Genomic DNA, 14322 nt, shown 5'->3' on the forward strand with positions numbered 1-14322 from the left:
TTTTAAGCTTTTACATTTTAAATTATACAGCCTCTAATTTAACATTTAAAATTTTAATATTTAAATTAAATGACTTTGAATTTCTTTCTCAGAAGCGATTTCAGCAGGGGCTTAGAGTGTCGACAAGGCAAACCTACCTCCAAGAGCTGGCTGAGAGCAGCAATAGAGCTCAGCTCATTGAAGTCCATCAGAGACGTGGCCAAGGTCCGTAAAAAAGTCCCATCTGGAAAGTCAATGGTCAGATTTAGTAGCGCTCGCCTTTCAGTGACTAGCCACGTGTCAGCCTCCCCCATGGATGAATTACCTTTGATGGTGCTCTGGAACAGCTGTGGGAAGATGCCATTGGGAGCCAGCTGATGGAAGATACAGCGCAGGAACTGCTTGGCCACCCCAGCTGCATTGCCGGGGACCATCATGCTGGGGTTGAGCAGGGAGAGGAAAGAACAAGGAATCTTGGAGCATCGAGCATGAGTTCAGATACTTATTTACTTATTTATTCACATGCACATCTGTCCTCTTACAGAATAACTCATTGTCACTTGCATTAATGAGATGAAATATTCCAGTCACACGGAATCACTGTTAACAGTAAGCTTTTAGAAAGAGGGAACCAGGTAATGCCAGAGTTGGTCTCAGACTAACTCCAGCCACCCCACTGTGCAGATGAGGGTTCCCAGGTCCAGAGAGAAAAGGTAACCGGCAAAGACCCTGATGCTGGAAAAGATGGAAGGCAAAAGGAGAAGAGGGTGGCAGAGGATGAGATGGTTAGCTAGCATCACTGACTCAGTGGACACCAATTTGAGCAAACTCCAGGAGAGAGTGGACAGAGGAGCCTGGAGTCCATGGGGTCACAAAGAATTAGACATGACTTGGTGGTTGAACAACAACAACAAAGGTTACAAGTCCAGAGAGTGGCAGAGTCAGGACTAGAATTCGGGATGGGGATTATCAGTAAGATCCTCCCATAAAGTGTCGTTGGCTATGAGGCTGAGCACCTCCAAGGAAGAATGCAGAGAGAGAGATGTTCATTCCTATTGGAAGAGCAGGCACATTTTCTTAGGGACTCTGAACTGATACTTGTAAAAAGGTCAGGACTTTGATATATCCAGTTTTCCCCTTTACCCTCTGCACTACCTCTGCATGTCAAAACAGGGAGCCAAGAGATGATTATGTGCCCTCTTCCCTTAGACCAACGTATCAGAAAAGGGACTTCCCTGAAAGTCCAGGAGTTAACACTCCATGCTGCCACTGCAAGGAGCACGGATCCAACCCCTGGCTGGGGAACTAAGATTTCACATGCTGCACGTGTTAATCACTCGGTCATGTCCAACTCTTTGCAATCCCAAGGACTGTAGCCCACCAGGTTCCCCTGTCCATAGGATTCTCCAGGCAAAAATACTGGAGTGGGTAGCCATTTCCTTCTCCAAGGGATCTTCCTGACCCAGGAATCGAATCCCTGTCTCCTGCATTGCAGGCAGATTCTTTACTGTCTGAGCCACTGGGGAAGCCCCACATGCTGCATGGTGTGGCCAAAAATAAATAAATAAATGAGATTAAAACATTAAAAATCTCACAAAGCATCAGAAAGGACATTCCCAGAGGTGATTCTGGCTGAGTGGCTGAAAGGAAGAAAGAGGAAATCAAAGAGCCCAGACAGATAACTCATATAAAGTCCCTCTTACCTAAATTGTTCTGTCTGTCTACCCTGATATGCTGGTTCAAACTTATAGGTCAAAAACAATTTTCAGGAAGAAATGACACCAAGTTTTCACAAACTCTTTCAAAAATTAGAAGAGGGAACCCTTCCCAGTTTATTTTATGAGGCTAGCATAGCCCTAAAGCTAAAATCAGATAAAGCATCACAAACAAAACAAAATAAACCAGAACGAAAACCAAGAAGGAACATAAAAGAAATAAAAAGAAAAAGGACAAACCAATAGTCTTCCTGGACATTGAATCCAACTGTACATAAGAATAATGATTGGCCATGACCAAATAATTTATCCCAAGAATGTAAGAATGACTAGATATTCAAAACTCAATTAATGGAATTTAATACCTTGAAGAAAAAAGTGCAAAACACATACCATTATTTAAGTGCCTTTGGCAAAATTCAACATGAAGTCATGATAAAAAAAATTCTCAAAAAACTAGAAATAGAAGGAATCATCCTTTCTGGATAAGGGCACTTATGAAAACCTATAGTAAACATAATTAATTGTGAGATAACAAATGCTTTTCTTGTCAGATTAGGAACAAGGCAAGGATGCTCACTCACATCTTTATTATTGTACTGGAGGTCCTAGTCATTGCAATAGGATAATTAAAAAAGGCATAAAAAATCAGAAAGGGGTAAAACTGTCACTATTTACAGATGGCATGATTTTTTACATATAAGTATGTTTACATTTCAGGGAGTCTAAAAAGCAGCTATTACAACAAAGTGAATTTAGTTTATTACAGTACAGTGTTAAAAAAATAGTATATTTGTATATCAGCAGCAGAAAGTAAGAAAATGGAAATTTTTTTTAATTCTGTTTACACTGGCTTTAAAAAAACAAAATTTCTGGTAGTAAATTTAACAGAAGTTATGCAAGATCTCTACAGTGAAAGCCACAAAAAACTGCTGAGAGAAACAAAGACTAATGAAATGAGAGTATACATTATGTTTATGAATTAAAAGACAATATTTTTATAGTGTCATTTATCCCCAGATTGACTTATAGTTTGAATACATCCTAGCAGGCTTTTTCTCCCCAGATTGAAAAGCTTATTCTAAAGTTTATATGGAAACATAAAAAATCTAAAATATCCAAACTAATCTTCTTGAAAAGGACAACCAAAGTTGGAAGATTTATACTCTCTGACTTCACGACTTACTCTACAGCTCCAGCGTAACATATGGATCAGTGAAAAAGACCAAGAACCTGGAAATTTTGCTGTTGTTTAGTCGCTAAGTCGTGTCCAGCTCTTTGCGACCCCATGGACTGTAGCTTGCCAGGTTCCTCTGTCCATGGGATTCTCCAGGCAAGAATACTGGAGTGGGGTTACCATTTCCTACTCCAGGGGATCTTCCCAACCCAGGGATCAAAAATGCGTCCCCTGAATGGCCTGCATTGGCAGGCAGATTCTTTACCACTGAGCTACCTGGGAAGCCCTTGGGTTATGTGGGTGTATGCATTGCTGCTTCCTCCACCAGGAACATTCTTTCTATAAACTGCTGTGTGGAGCACTCTCCTACTGTCTCATGTTTTGTTTAAATATCATTTGCTCAGAAAAGCTACTATATCTAAAATACCACCTCCACCCCTCTCTATCTCCTGGGCTTTCTTGATTATTTTTCATAGAATTTAGTACTAAATGTTATTAAATTATCAGGTTTCCTTTTTTGTTAATTAGCTCATTGTCTGCCTCCTCAACTAGACTCTAAGTTTCTTGAGAGCCAGGATTTGCTCTTTTGTTCACTAGGGCATCCTCAGTTGCTAGCAGTCACTCCATAAAGAGTTGCTGAATAGGTGGCACTAGTGGTAAAGAATTCGGGCTCCCCTGGTAGCTCAGCTGGTAAAGAATCCACCTGCAGTGCCTGAGACCCCAGTTCAATCCCTGGGTCAAGAAGATCTGCTGGAGAAGGGATAGGCTACTGACTCCATTATCCAGGCCAGACTCTGTATAGTCCATGGAGTCGCAAAGAGCTGGACATGACTGAGCAACTTTCACTTTCACTTCATGTTAGTGTTAAAGAACCTGCCTGCCAATTCAGGAGATGTGATATAAAGGAAGCAGGTTTGATCCCTGGGTGGGAAGATCCCCTGGAGGAGGGCATGGCAACTCACTCCAGTATTCTTGCCTGGAGAATCCCATGGACACAGGAGCCTGGTGGGCTACCTTATGGATATAGGGTTGCAAGAGCCGGACATGACTGAAGCAACTTAGCACGCATGCACACAGGCACATACAAGTCTTAATATTCCTTCTGTTCATAGCATTTAGCAGTTTACTATCATAAACTCACGCAAATATTTAATTCATGTTTGCCTCCCAGATAGACTTTAAGCCCCTCAAAGGCAGGAATCATGTCAGTTTTGCTCCCAGTGGAAACCTAAGTATCCAGCATGCTGCCTGATATGGAGTGGACTTAAAAGTATTTCTTGATTAAAATGAGTGAATAAATGCAGGTGTGAACACAAAATAAATGTGTGGTCTCTGGAGTTGCAACTGAACATAACAATATTAATCTCATGGTAAACACACTTGTGCTTTAGAAATGGATGAACATGCACAAAGGACAAAAAGAAAGTGAGTTTTGACTCACTTAAGGAGCTTACCTTTCTGCTTGATTAGAAAAAGTCATGCTGGAGGCCAATCTAGGAAATAAAGTAAACAGTCACTTGAGTGTCAAGCTTTCATGATGAAATACAAGAGAACTGTATGCCCCACTGCAGCTCCCATTTAGATGGAGGACATGTAAAACCACTGACAATTCCCTTGAGCAGGGACAGAAGACCCACTCAGGGGTCAGTCTCCAGGTTCAACTTAATCCAGTTTCTGAACTCTGCTTTCTGCATCAAATTAGATATTTCTGTGGCATACAGTTGAGTTAGTTGACTATCACCCAGCCAATCTACAAGCATGGCCTTTGCAACCAAATCTAACAGATGTCAGGACAGCATTTGACCTAGTCCATCCCTATACTGAAAGTGAAAGTCGCTCAGTCGTGTCCCACTCTTTGTGACCCCAAGGATTATACAGTCCATGGAATTCTCCAGGCCAGAATACTGGAGTGGGTAGCCTTTCCCTTCCCCAGGGGATCTTCCCAATCCAGGTATTGAACCCAGGTCTCCCGCATTGCAGGCAAATTCTTCACCCGCTGAGCCACAAGGAAAGCACAAGAATACTGGAACGGGTAGCCTATACTTTCTGCAGTGGATCTTCCCGACCCATGAATTGAACTGAGGTCTCCTGCATTGCAGGCTTTCTTTACCAAATGAGCTATGACGGAAGCCCTATCCCCATTTTAACTCGACTCAAAATTCATTTCTTTGTATAACTGATTCACTTTGCTGTACAGCAGAAACGAACTCAACATTGTAAAGCAACTATTCTCCAATAAAAATTAATTTTAAAAATTCATTTCTTTGTATACAACTTCTGAAACCTAACCACAAATAAGCCACAAGCTGTAAAAACCTCTAGAAGATAGTAAAATGTGTAATAAAGGCATTTGTCAGCTAATTGTTAAGTTGAAATGACATATTGGGAAGAGAAATTTTTTAGGTTAAGTAGTCAATATGTGCATGCTAAGTTGCTTCAGCCATGTCTGACTCTTCATGACCCTACAGACTGTAGCCTGCCTCTGTCCATGGGATTCTCCAGGCAAGAATACTGGAGTGGGTGGCCATGCCCTCCACCAGAGGATCTTCCCCACCCAGGGATCAAACCTGAGTCTTTTATGTCTCCTGTATTGGCAGATGGGTTCTTTACCACTAGCACCACCTGGAAAGTCCCAATTATATGGTTCTATATAAATGGAAATACTCTAGATGTATAGAAAGAAAAAGAGTGTACTAAATTGATGGGTTTAGTAAAAACATATCTTGATCAGTAAGATATTGGAGAAACAAACACAGAGAATGCTAAAATTTTATTTATTTAAGACCACAACAGTGGATCAAATCCAGACTACATTTGGAAAGGAACAGAGGGTCCAGCACCAGTAATACCAGACACGATTCCCAGTTGGCTCTTTCATACTAATGACATTACAGTGAAGAGGTAAGCACTGGCAAATGAAATAAATAGTAAAGAAGGGTGCAGTCAATGTGATCTTGAAGGCTGCATCTAGAAAAAGGGGTGAGTAGATTAAGAGGGATCTAAGTAGAGAGCTGAAACTCCAATACTTTGGCCACATCAAGCGAAGAGTTGACTCATTGGAAAAGACCCTAATCCTGGGAGGGACTGGGGGCAGGAGGAGAAGGGGACGACAGAGGATGAGATGGTTGGATGGCATCACCAACTCAACAGACACGAGTTTGAGTAAACTCCGGGAGTTGGTGATGGACAGGGAGGCCTGGCGAGCTGCAATTCATGGGGTCGCAAAGAGTCGGACACGACTGAGTGACTGGATTGAACTGAAGTAGAGAGCAAAAAAATGAAATCATATAGAAAGTCTTGTGTGATAAAAGGGATGTGCTGAACATACACACTCTTAAAACATGCTGGAAATAGTTCCTGTGGGACTAGAATATATAAATTAAGTGTTCATAAATCCACATTACCTCATTCGGAATTGAGGCATGCTAGGAAACCCTAAACCAGGTGACTACTCAATTTGCTTTATCGGTAGTTCTAGCTGCTAAGAATCATGGCAGCTTGCTTTAATGCTCTCCCTGTCTCTTGCTTGTCTGTCCAAAGAAGGTAGAGATTTAATTTTTTTGTTTTGGCGGGGGAGTGTTTTTGGCTGTGCCTTGAAGCATGTGGGATCTTAGTTCCCCAAACAGGGATGGAAGACATGCCCCTTGCAGTGAAGTGGATGATTAACCACTGGACCACCATTTGTACACATAAGTATCTAAAAATATATCTGCACTGTTTTCTTTTCTTCAAAGTTCGTGTGTTTCCATCCTAACAGTTGGCGATGCTTGAACATGGTTCATTCTCTTATGTTAAAACAAACAAAAACAAAATAAAAACCCTTCTATGTATCTATTAGAACAGATCAGCTATTTCAAGGAGATAGTAGAAGACCAGAGCAATAATTCTGTCTGTTCTAAAACTGAAAAGTATTAATAATTGGAATTATGACCTTGCATTAATAAAAACTTCCAATTTCACAAGCCTTGCTCATAGCTGGTATAACATTTATTCCTTGTTTATTATGATTAAGTTAAAATCAAGGGCTTAAATGAAATAATTCATCTTTTCTTATCTCTCTGTGTTCATCACTTACTTTACACATTGGCTATTTCTAAATATTAGAGGTGGAATAGTTACACCATCTCTGATTATATACTCCTAAGGTATTCCCTGGTAGCTTAGCTAGTAAAGAATCCGCTGCAATGCAGGAGACCCTGGTTCGATTCCTGGATTGGAAAGATCCCCTGGAGAAGGGACAGGCTACCCACTCCAGTATTCTTGGGCTTCCCTGGTAGCTCCTGGTTCAGTTCCTGGGCTGGGAAGGTCCCCTGGAGGAGGGCATCGCAACCCACTCCACTATTCTTGCCTAGAGAATCCCGATGGCAGAGGAGCCTGGTGGGTTATAGTCCATGGGGTTGCAAAGAGTTGGACACAACTGAGTGACTAAGCACAGCACAAAATATACACATCGAAAGGGATTTTAATGCTGCCCTGTTTGCCTTTAACGTGAAATCATCTTTGATTTTTTTCATTGAAAAGATTAAATTTTAGCTCCATTGATATCTATTCTCTTTCCTCCATCAAGTACCAGGAATTTGAGGCTTCCCTTGTGGTCCAGTAGTTGAGAGTCTGTCTTGCAATGCAGGAGACATGGGTTCAATTGCTGGTCCAGGAATATAACCACCTGCTGTGGGGCAACTCCACCCATGTACCACAACTACTGAGCCTCTGCCCTAGAGTCTGTGCTCTGCAACCAGAGAAGCCAAAACAATGAGAAACCCTCACACTGCAACTAGAGAAAGCCCGCATGCAGCAACAAAGACCCAGAATAGCCAATAAATAAATACATTTTTTAAAGTTTTTATTTAAAAAAAAATACCAGGAATCTGTAGAACTCAGTTTTTCTCCAACCTCCTTCACAGAGCCTCTTCCCTAAGAAATCATTTCCATCCTGAACTCCCACAGCACTCAGCACACACACCCACCACAGCTCTTAATGATGTTCCATCTTTTATGGCTACTCACTTTCTCCACACATCACAGTCCTCTTCAACAGCTAAGCCACCAAGCACTTACAGGCAAGAGCTCGGTGTAATGCCTGCAGCCTAAAGACCGAGCTCTCTGCCAGCACAGACTGGACACAAGATTCCTTTGTTGTTGTTGTTGTTTAGTCACTAATTCATGGCTGACTCTTTTCGACCCCATGGACTATAGCCCAAAAGGCTTCCCTGTCCATGGGATTTTCCAGGCAAGAACACTGGAGTGGGTTACCATTTCCTTTTCCAGGGGATCTTCCAACCCAGGGATTGAACCCATGACTCCTGCCACATCTCCTGCCTTGCAGGCAGATGTTTTTACTGCTGAACTACCGAGGAAGCCCCAGTACCATTCATGTGGAATCTAATGCAGTCCTCTCCTGTACGTTGTCTATGCTAGAACTACAATTTGTTACTGAATTTGAACTCTACTTATATCATGAAATACAGCACTTTTCTTCTAATGTCCTATGTACTAAATGGAATTTTCTTAACATGAAAATTCTCTGAGCAGCTAAGTTTTAATCAGTCAGGCTGAAGGCTCTATTCCCCAAATGTGTGCCTCCTTCCTTTTTCTGAGTCAGAAGTATAAAACTGCTATAGTTTCATGTATCCCTTCATATGACAGTGCCCCACGCTGCGTAATGAAGTGAGCCACCCCCAGACTACAAAGTGCCTAGAGAACCCATCTTAAAACAAAGAGAGATAATAACATCTAAAAGTTGCAGTGTTTAGTGTGAAGAACGCACAGTTCTGAGTGCTGTAACGCACACTGGCTCACAGAGTAACAGGGAACAAGGAACCAGCAGGGCTTTCTCAGTGCCATTTCCTCTAACTCTGACATGGTGACTTGTGACCCTACATGGCTGTAGAACTCAACCAAAAATTTGGTCCATTCGGTTTGTGAAATTAAGTCTGAGTTGATCCCACAGATATTAAGCATCTGTAAGCTTACAAACTGTTTCACCTTGAACTGACGGTTTTTATTCCAGGAAATAGACTGAGTAAGGCTCCTTCCTACCAGTCAAAACAGAAGCTAACATTCACCTTCCCACAGACTGCATGATGTCCAGCAACAAGGGGGCTGCCAAGTCTGGGCTTAAGTGGATGAACGTGGAGAGGACCACAATGGCCAGCCCCAGGGTTTCCTCATCGTACTCTTCAAGAATGGCCCCACAGTCATGGCATCTGCAAAGAAAACGGAGGAATGCTTTCTACGAGAGCTGACAATGGTTTCAAGATATAAGTGCATATACCTTTTTTTTTTTGGTGAGAGTTGGAAAAATCCCCAAAAGGAGGTCAGTGGTCCCTTTTTAATAATAAATAAGACACTCGAACACTAGTCTCACCTTAGACACAGAAATAGCACACACAGAAGAGACCAGGAAGCTTCCACTGATCACTGAAAATGGTCTTTCAACTCATAGCAATCTGGTCTATACAAGCATTATTGATCCCTTTTACAAGAAGCACCAAATGGACTAATAATTTGAGGTTTCTGGTTGAGGGATTTTATGTATGTGAAATTATTGCCAGAGATAATCAATAAACAGATTTTTTTTCCATTGGTTGAAATTAGAAGTGAAAAATGTCTAGACACAAAGGGAAGCCTTCCTAAACTTTCAGATCTAAAAATGTCCTATTTGTGAGAAAAAGAAAAGTCAGTAGTAGAACCCTATAGAAAACCTCACTCAGATCAGTTTTATGAACTTACCACCTACTGAGTATAGTCTATAAAAACACAATGGCCCTTGCTCTTAAGGAACTTCCAACTTGTTGCTCTTCACGGTACCTAAGGTAGGTTCAGTTTCATCTCAATGAAAGCAGAGCTCTTTTTTTCAGCTGTAGCTGGGAAGCTTTATAAAGTGAAGGGAAGTCTACTAGGAAAAGCAAAGGGAGCAGAACTACAATTGCTACCGTGACTTTCTATCCGAAAACTTTCTAAAATATGTGTGTGCCTGTGTGTGTGTATATATATATCATTCCTTACAAATTGACTTTTTTAAAATACAAAGTTCACTTTTGTAACTAAAAAATAGATATCAGACTGGCCCAAAAGTTTGTTCGGGTTTTTCCATAAGCTGTTATGGAACCCAATGAATCGAGTTCCCCTGACAAAGGTAACTGGGAAGACAATTAGGAAAGATTGAGACTTGGAGGAGGACACAAAAATGAGGAAATTATACCAAAGAAGGAGCTAAGAAGAGCCCTTCACAAGCAAGTAGATGCTCCCCATGTGGACATTCTAAGGCAGCTGTTCAAGATAGGCCCTTCCCTTCCACAGTAACGACGGCCGGCTGTGGCCAGCTGCAAGGATCCTCACGCCACCCACTCCAGCCTCACCTTCCTCCCTTTTTATCACAAACTTACTCAATCTGTCACTTGGCTCACCTTTACCAGGAAGCCTCCTCAGCCCAAGAGAGATCTCTCCAAGCTTGAAATCCTACAAGTCTTATTCTTTATCATACTTACTGAAGAGCATTTACGTGCCAGGCAAGGTACAGGGATCTCAGACTACAAAATACAGAGGAAGGAGTCCAAGCCCTAAGGAGGTCCTTGTGAGTCCTAAGGAACTCACAATCTGTTACAAAACATGTGTGTATAAACAACTACACAATTAAAATAGTGTGCCAAGTGGTAGACTAGAGAGATGTATCAAATACTATGGAAACTTGGAGAATGGCATGATGCCTTCTGCCTTGTGAAATCAGAGAAACTTGGCCTTAAGCTGGATTCTGATGCAAGAGCAGGAGTTCACCAGGCGGAGAGAAGGGCACCTATGAATTTGTGGAGGAGACAAAGAGGTCCTGGAGAGGAGTGGTTAAGTCCATACTTTCACAACCTGGAGGGCTTTTTATAATCAGCTAAAAGCATTTGGATTTTGCAAGAAATCTGGGGATACTGAAGGCAGACAAACAAGAGGCAACATAGCCAATCTGAGATTCAGAGAACGGATCTTGCCAGCAGGATGGGAAAAAGAATCAAGCCTCAAACTCAGTCCCATCCTAACAATTTAGAATCTCTGGTTGGGGGATTTTATTGATGTGAAGTTGTTGCTAGGAATGATCAGTAAGTGGACATCATTTGCATAAACCCAAATGAAAAAAAAAGAAAAATGCCTTGGCATAAACAAAAACTGCTCATACAATACTGCATTTCTAAAATAACAACACTCACGGCTACAACCATTTGAAGAACAAATTATGACTTAAAAGCATAGCATGCTCCTCTGATATTTTCTCACACCCATGGAGAGCCAACCCTGTAATTCTGTAAACAGTGAAGAAAATAACTGTGAGTTTACTTGTCTGTCATCACCGTCGGCTGCTCGTCTGTGAATTCTTCAGGTGCAGGCACAAACATACTCACGATGCTGGGTGCTGACAGCAGGCTGGATTTCGTGGCCCCTGGATAAATAGTAAAGAGACAACTGGTGAATAAATGCCTGTTGCTCAGAGCCTGGAAAAGCCCTATTCTCCTCTTAGAAATCCTGCCAAGACCCCCTTCACAGGATGTGACAGGCACAGCCCAATTTCATTGTGAAAAACCATCAAGAGTGAAACACATTCAAGAAAGACTGTGATTTGTTTCGGCTTATATCATTTTAAGGGCTTCCCAGGTGGTGCTAGTGGTAAAGAACCCGCCTGCCAATGCAGGAGACATAAGAGATGTGGGTTTGATCCCTGGGGCAGGAAGATCCCTGGAGGAGGAAATGGCAATCCACTCCAGTGTTCTTTCCTGGAGAATCCATGGACAGAGGAGCCTGGTGTGCTGCAGTCCATGGGGTCATAAAGGGTCGGACACAACTGGACAACTGAACAACAACAACAAATGATTCAGAGAATTGTTATCTAAAGGAATCAACATAAAAACTTTTGGAAACTTCACCAAGTGGTCAAGGTTATTCAACCTGAGGGAGAAAAAAAATAATATCAAAGCCTTTGAAGAGTCAAGATGCTTCATACAGACTCCCTCATCTGATCAAAGGCTACAAAATCTGTTCATAAGGAGACCTTCGGATCCCAATGGCAAAGGAAATTATCTGAAAATATGTCACTTCTGAAGATCCAAAATGGAATCTGAATTTTGCTACTGTATTTATCAGCTATCTCTGATCTAACAGACTTTGCTAAGTGTACCCAATTGTATCATTAACAAAGGTCTTCAATTTTTTCACAAGGATGATGTTTTGAGTGAAAGCAACATAGTTATTACAAGCAAACGTATAAATTGATTAATAATCGAAAAGGCAAGAACTGGGCCAAGATAAAAGAAGATGTGATTGATTATTAAAACAATTAGGTAAATAGAATGAAGAAACCAATGCTTCAAGAAATGCTTGAAGAAACCAAATGCCTGAATGCTTCAAGAAACCAAAACACAGAAGGTTCAAATCCAGTACTTCACATTTCTTGAACACTGACACTCCATATATACCAGGTGCCAAAATGCCTATGCTAAAAGTGGGAAAACTCAGCCCACAAGATACATGATGATATATATGCAGTCTTACTAGAAATGTAAGAAATTGATTTAAAAAAAAACAAAAACCAGCAACTCTGAGTCAAGGGTTTTAGAAGATTCTTGCCAATGACTATTACTTACACAGAAATCACAATGCAACTCAAAAAAACAGAGGGAAGCAAAGTCATTTAGGAGGTTTCAAACCAATCATTACCCAATATAAATGCCGAGGAATAGATATTTTTGACAGTAGCATCGTGAATTTATTTTTCCACATGACAACACAGAATGTACAATGCAATATTTATGACAGTCATTTATAAAAGCAGATAGTTTATGAGATATTGACCCCTATAGGGCAACATTAGCTGAATCAGTGGATTTCTAAATACTGCTTATGGTAAGGCAGCAAAGAGTAATATTTGCAGGTGGGCAATGCAAAAAGGAAGCCATTGAGCTCAGCTTCCTTTTGTTATAAACAAGTCACAACAAACTCTGCATTATTAAATGGAGTTCCATTATCCCCAGTTGTTAGCAACACTTCTGATACTATCACTACTGTTCATCTACGGAATGTCCAAAGTGTACTCTACATGGAATTAGGGAACAGACATAGAAGGTTCTTAGAAACTTGAATGAAAAGGAAACCTCCTACTATATGCTTGTAGGTCATGTATTAAAAATGCATTCCAATATACACTAGGGGCAGACAAGTACCATTTGGTTCTACTTATACGAGATACCTAGAATAGTCAAGTTCATAGAGTCAGAAAGTATATTAGTAGATGCCAGGGGGCAGGGTTGGGGGTAGAGGCATGGAGAGTTAGTGTTTAATGGGGAAAGAGTCTCATTTTAGGAGATGGATGATAGTGAGGGCTGCACAACAATGTGAATGTAAGCAGTGCCACTGAACTATGCAGTTAAATATGGTTAAAATAGTATGTTTTATATTATGTGACTTTTACCATAATGAAGAAAACATTTAAAAAAGACCTCAAAAAAAAAAAAGAGAGAGAGAGAGGAGACCTCCTCCAAAGCCTAGCTTCAAAGTTGGACATTTTGACAAAAGTCCCTTTGGGAGTCTTGGAGAAAGTATAAAGGTGTTGGTATGTCTCAACGTGTACATGCACACCTCAGTCCCCTAGTTACCAGTGGGTTTTTCAGTTCACCAAGAAACAGACTTTCTGTCTCTGTTCTCATTACCTCATTCCACTTTTGCTTCTACTGACTGAGTCCCTAGATCATGGCCAAGCACCAGAGTTTGTTCGACATCCCTGGCTTCTGCTCATAAAAGCTTTCCCTTTTCTCCACATCCTCTCCAGCATTTATTGTTCGTAGATTTTTTCAATTACCATTCTGACTGGTGTAAGGCAATACTTCATTGTAGTTTTGATTTGCATTTTTTTAATAAATAGTGACATGGAGCATTTTTTATGTGTCTATTGGCCAGCTGGATGTCATGTTTGGAGAAATGTCTGTGTGGGTCTTCTGCCTATTTTTTTATCGGATTATTTCTGATATTGAGCTGTATGAGCTGTTTGTATATATTAGAGATTAATCCTTTGTCAGTTGCTTCATTTGCAATTATTTTCTCCCATTACAGAAAACAGTACGGAGATTCCTTAAAAAAAAAAAAAAAACAGGAATAAATCTACCATATGACCCAGGAATCCCACTACTGGGCATATACCCTAAGAAAATCACAATTCTAAAAGACACATGTACCCCAATGTTCATTGCAGCAACATTTACAATAACCAGGACATGGAAGCAGCCTAGATGTCCACTGACAGATGAAGGGATAAAGAAGATGTGACACATATATATTATGGGATATTACTCAGCCATAAAAAAGAACAAATTTGAGTCAGTCATAGTGAGAAGGATGAACCTAGAGCCTCTTATACAGAGTGAAGTAAGTCAGAAAGAGAAAAACAAGTATCAAATACTAATGCATATATATCAGATC

The 14322-nt window shown here is 40.9% G+C and overlaps 1 protein-coding gene across 5 annotated transcripts in view; it reads right to left on the bottom strand.

Annotated features, from left to right (window-relative positions):
* Positions 1-14322, bottom strand: part of UNC79 (unc-79 homolog, NALCN channel complex subunit) — a 267685-nt gene that overhangs the window by 51235 nt on the left and 202128 nt on the right. For all 5 annotated transcript variants that reach the window (XM_043434509.1, XM_043434507.1, XM_043434506.1 and 2 more), the window contains 5 exons: positions 11194-11296; positions 8937-9077; positions 4326-4364; positions 305-417; positions 138-223 (listed from right to left, as the gene is read on the bottom strand). In XM_043434509.1, coding sequence (XP_043290444.1) covers positions 138-223; positions 305-417; positions 4326-4364; positions 8937-9077; positions 11194-11296 — 482 coding nt within the window. The remainder of the gene's footprint in view (positions 1-137; positions 224-304; positions 418-4325; positions 4365-8936; positions 9078-11193; positions 11297-14322) is intronic.

Source organism: Cervus canadensis, chromosome 17 (assembly GCF_019320065.1).
Source record: "Cervus canadensis isolate Bull #8, Minnesota chromosome 17, ASM1932006v1, whole genome shotgun sequence".
Taxonomy (NCBI): domain Eukaryota; kingdom Metazoa; phylum Chordata; class Mammalia; order Artiodactyla; family Cervidae; genus Cervus; species Cervus canadensis.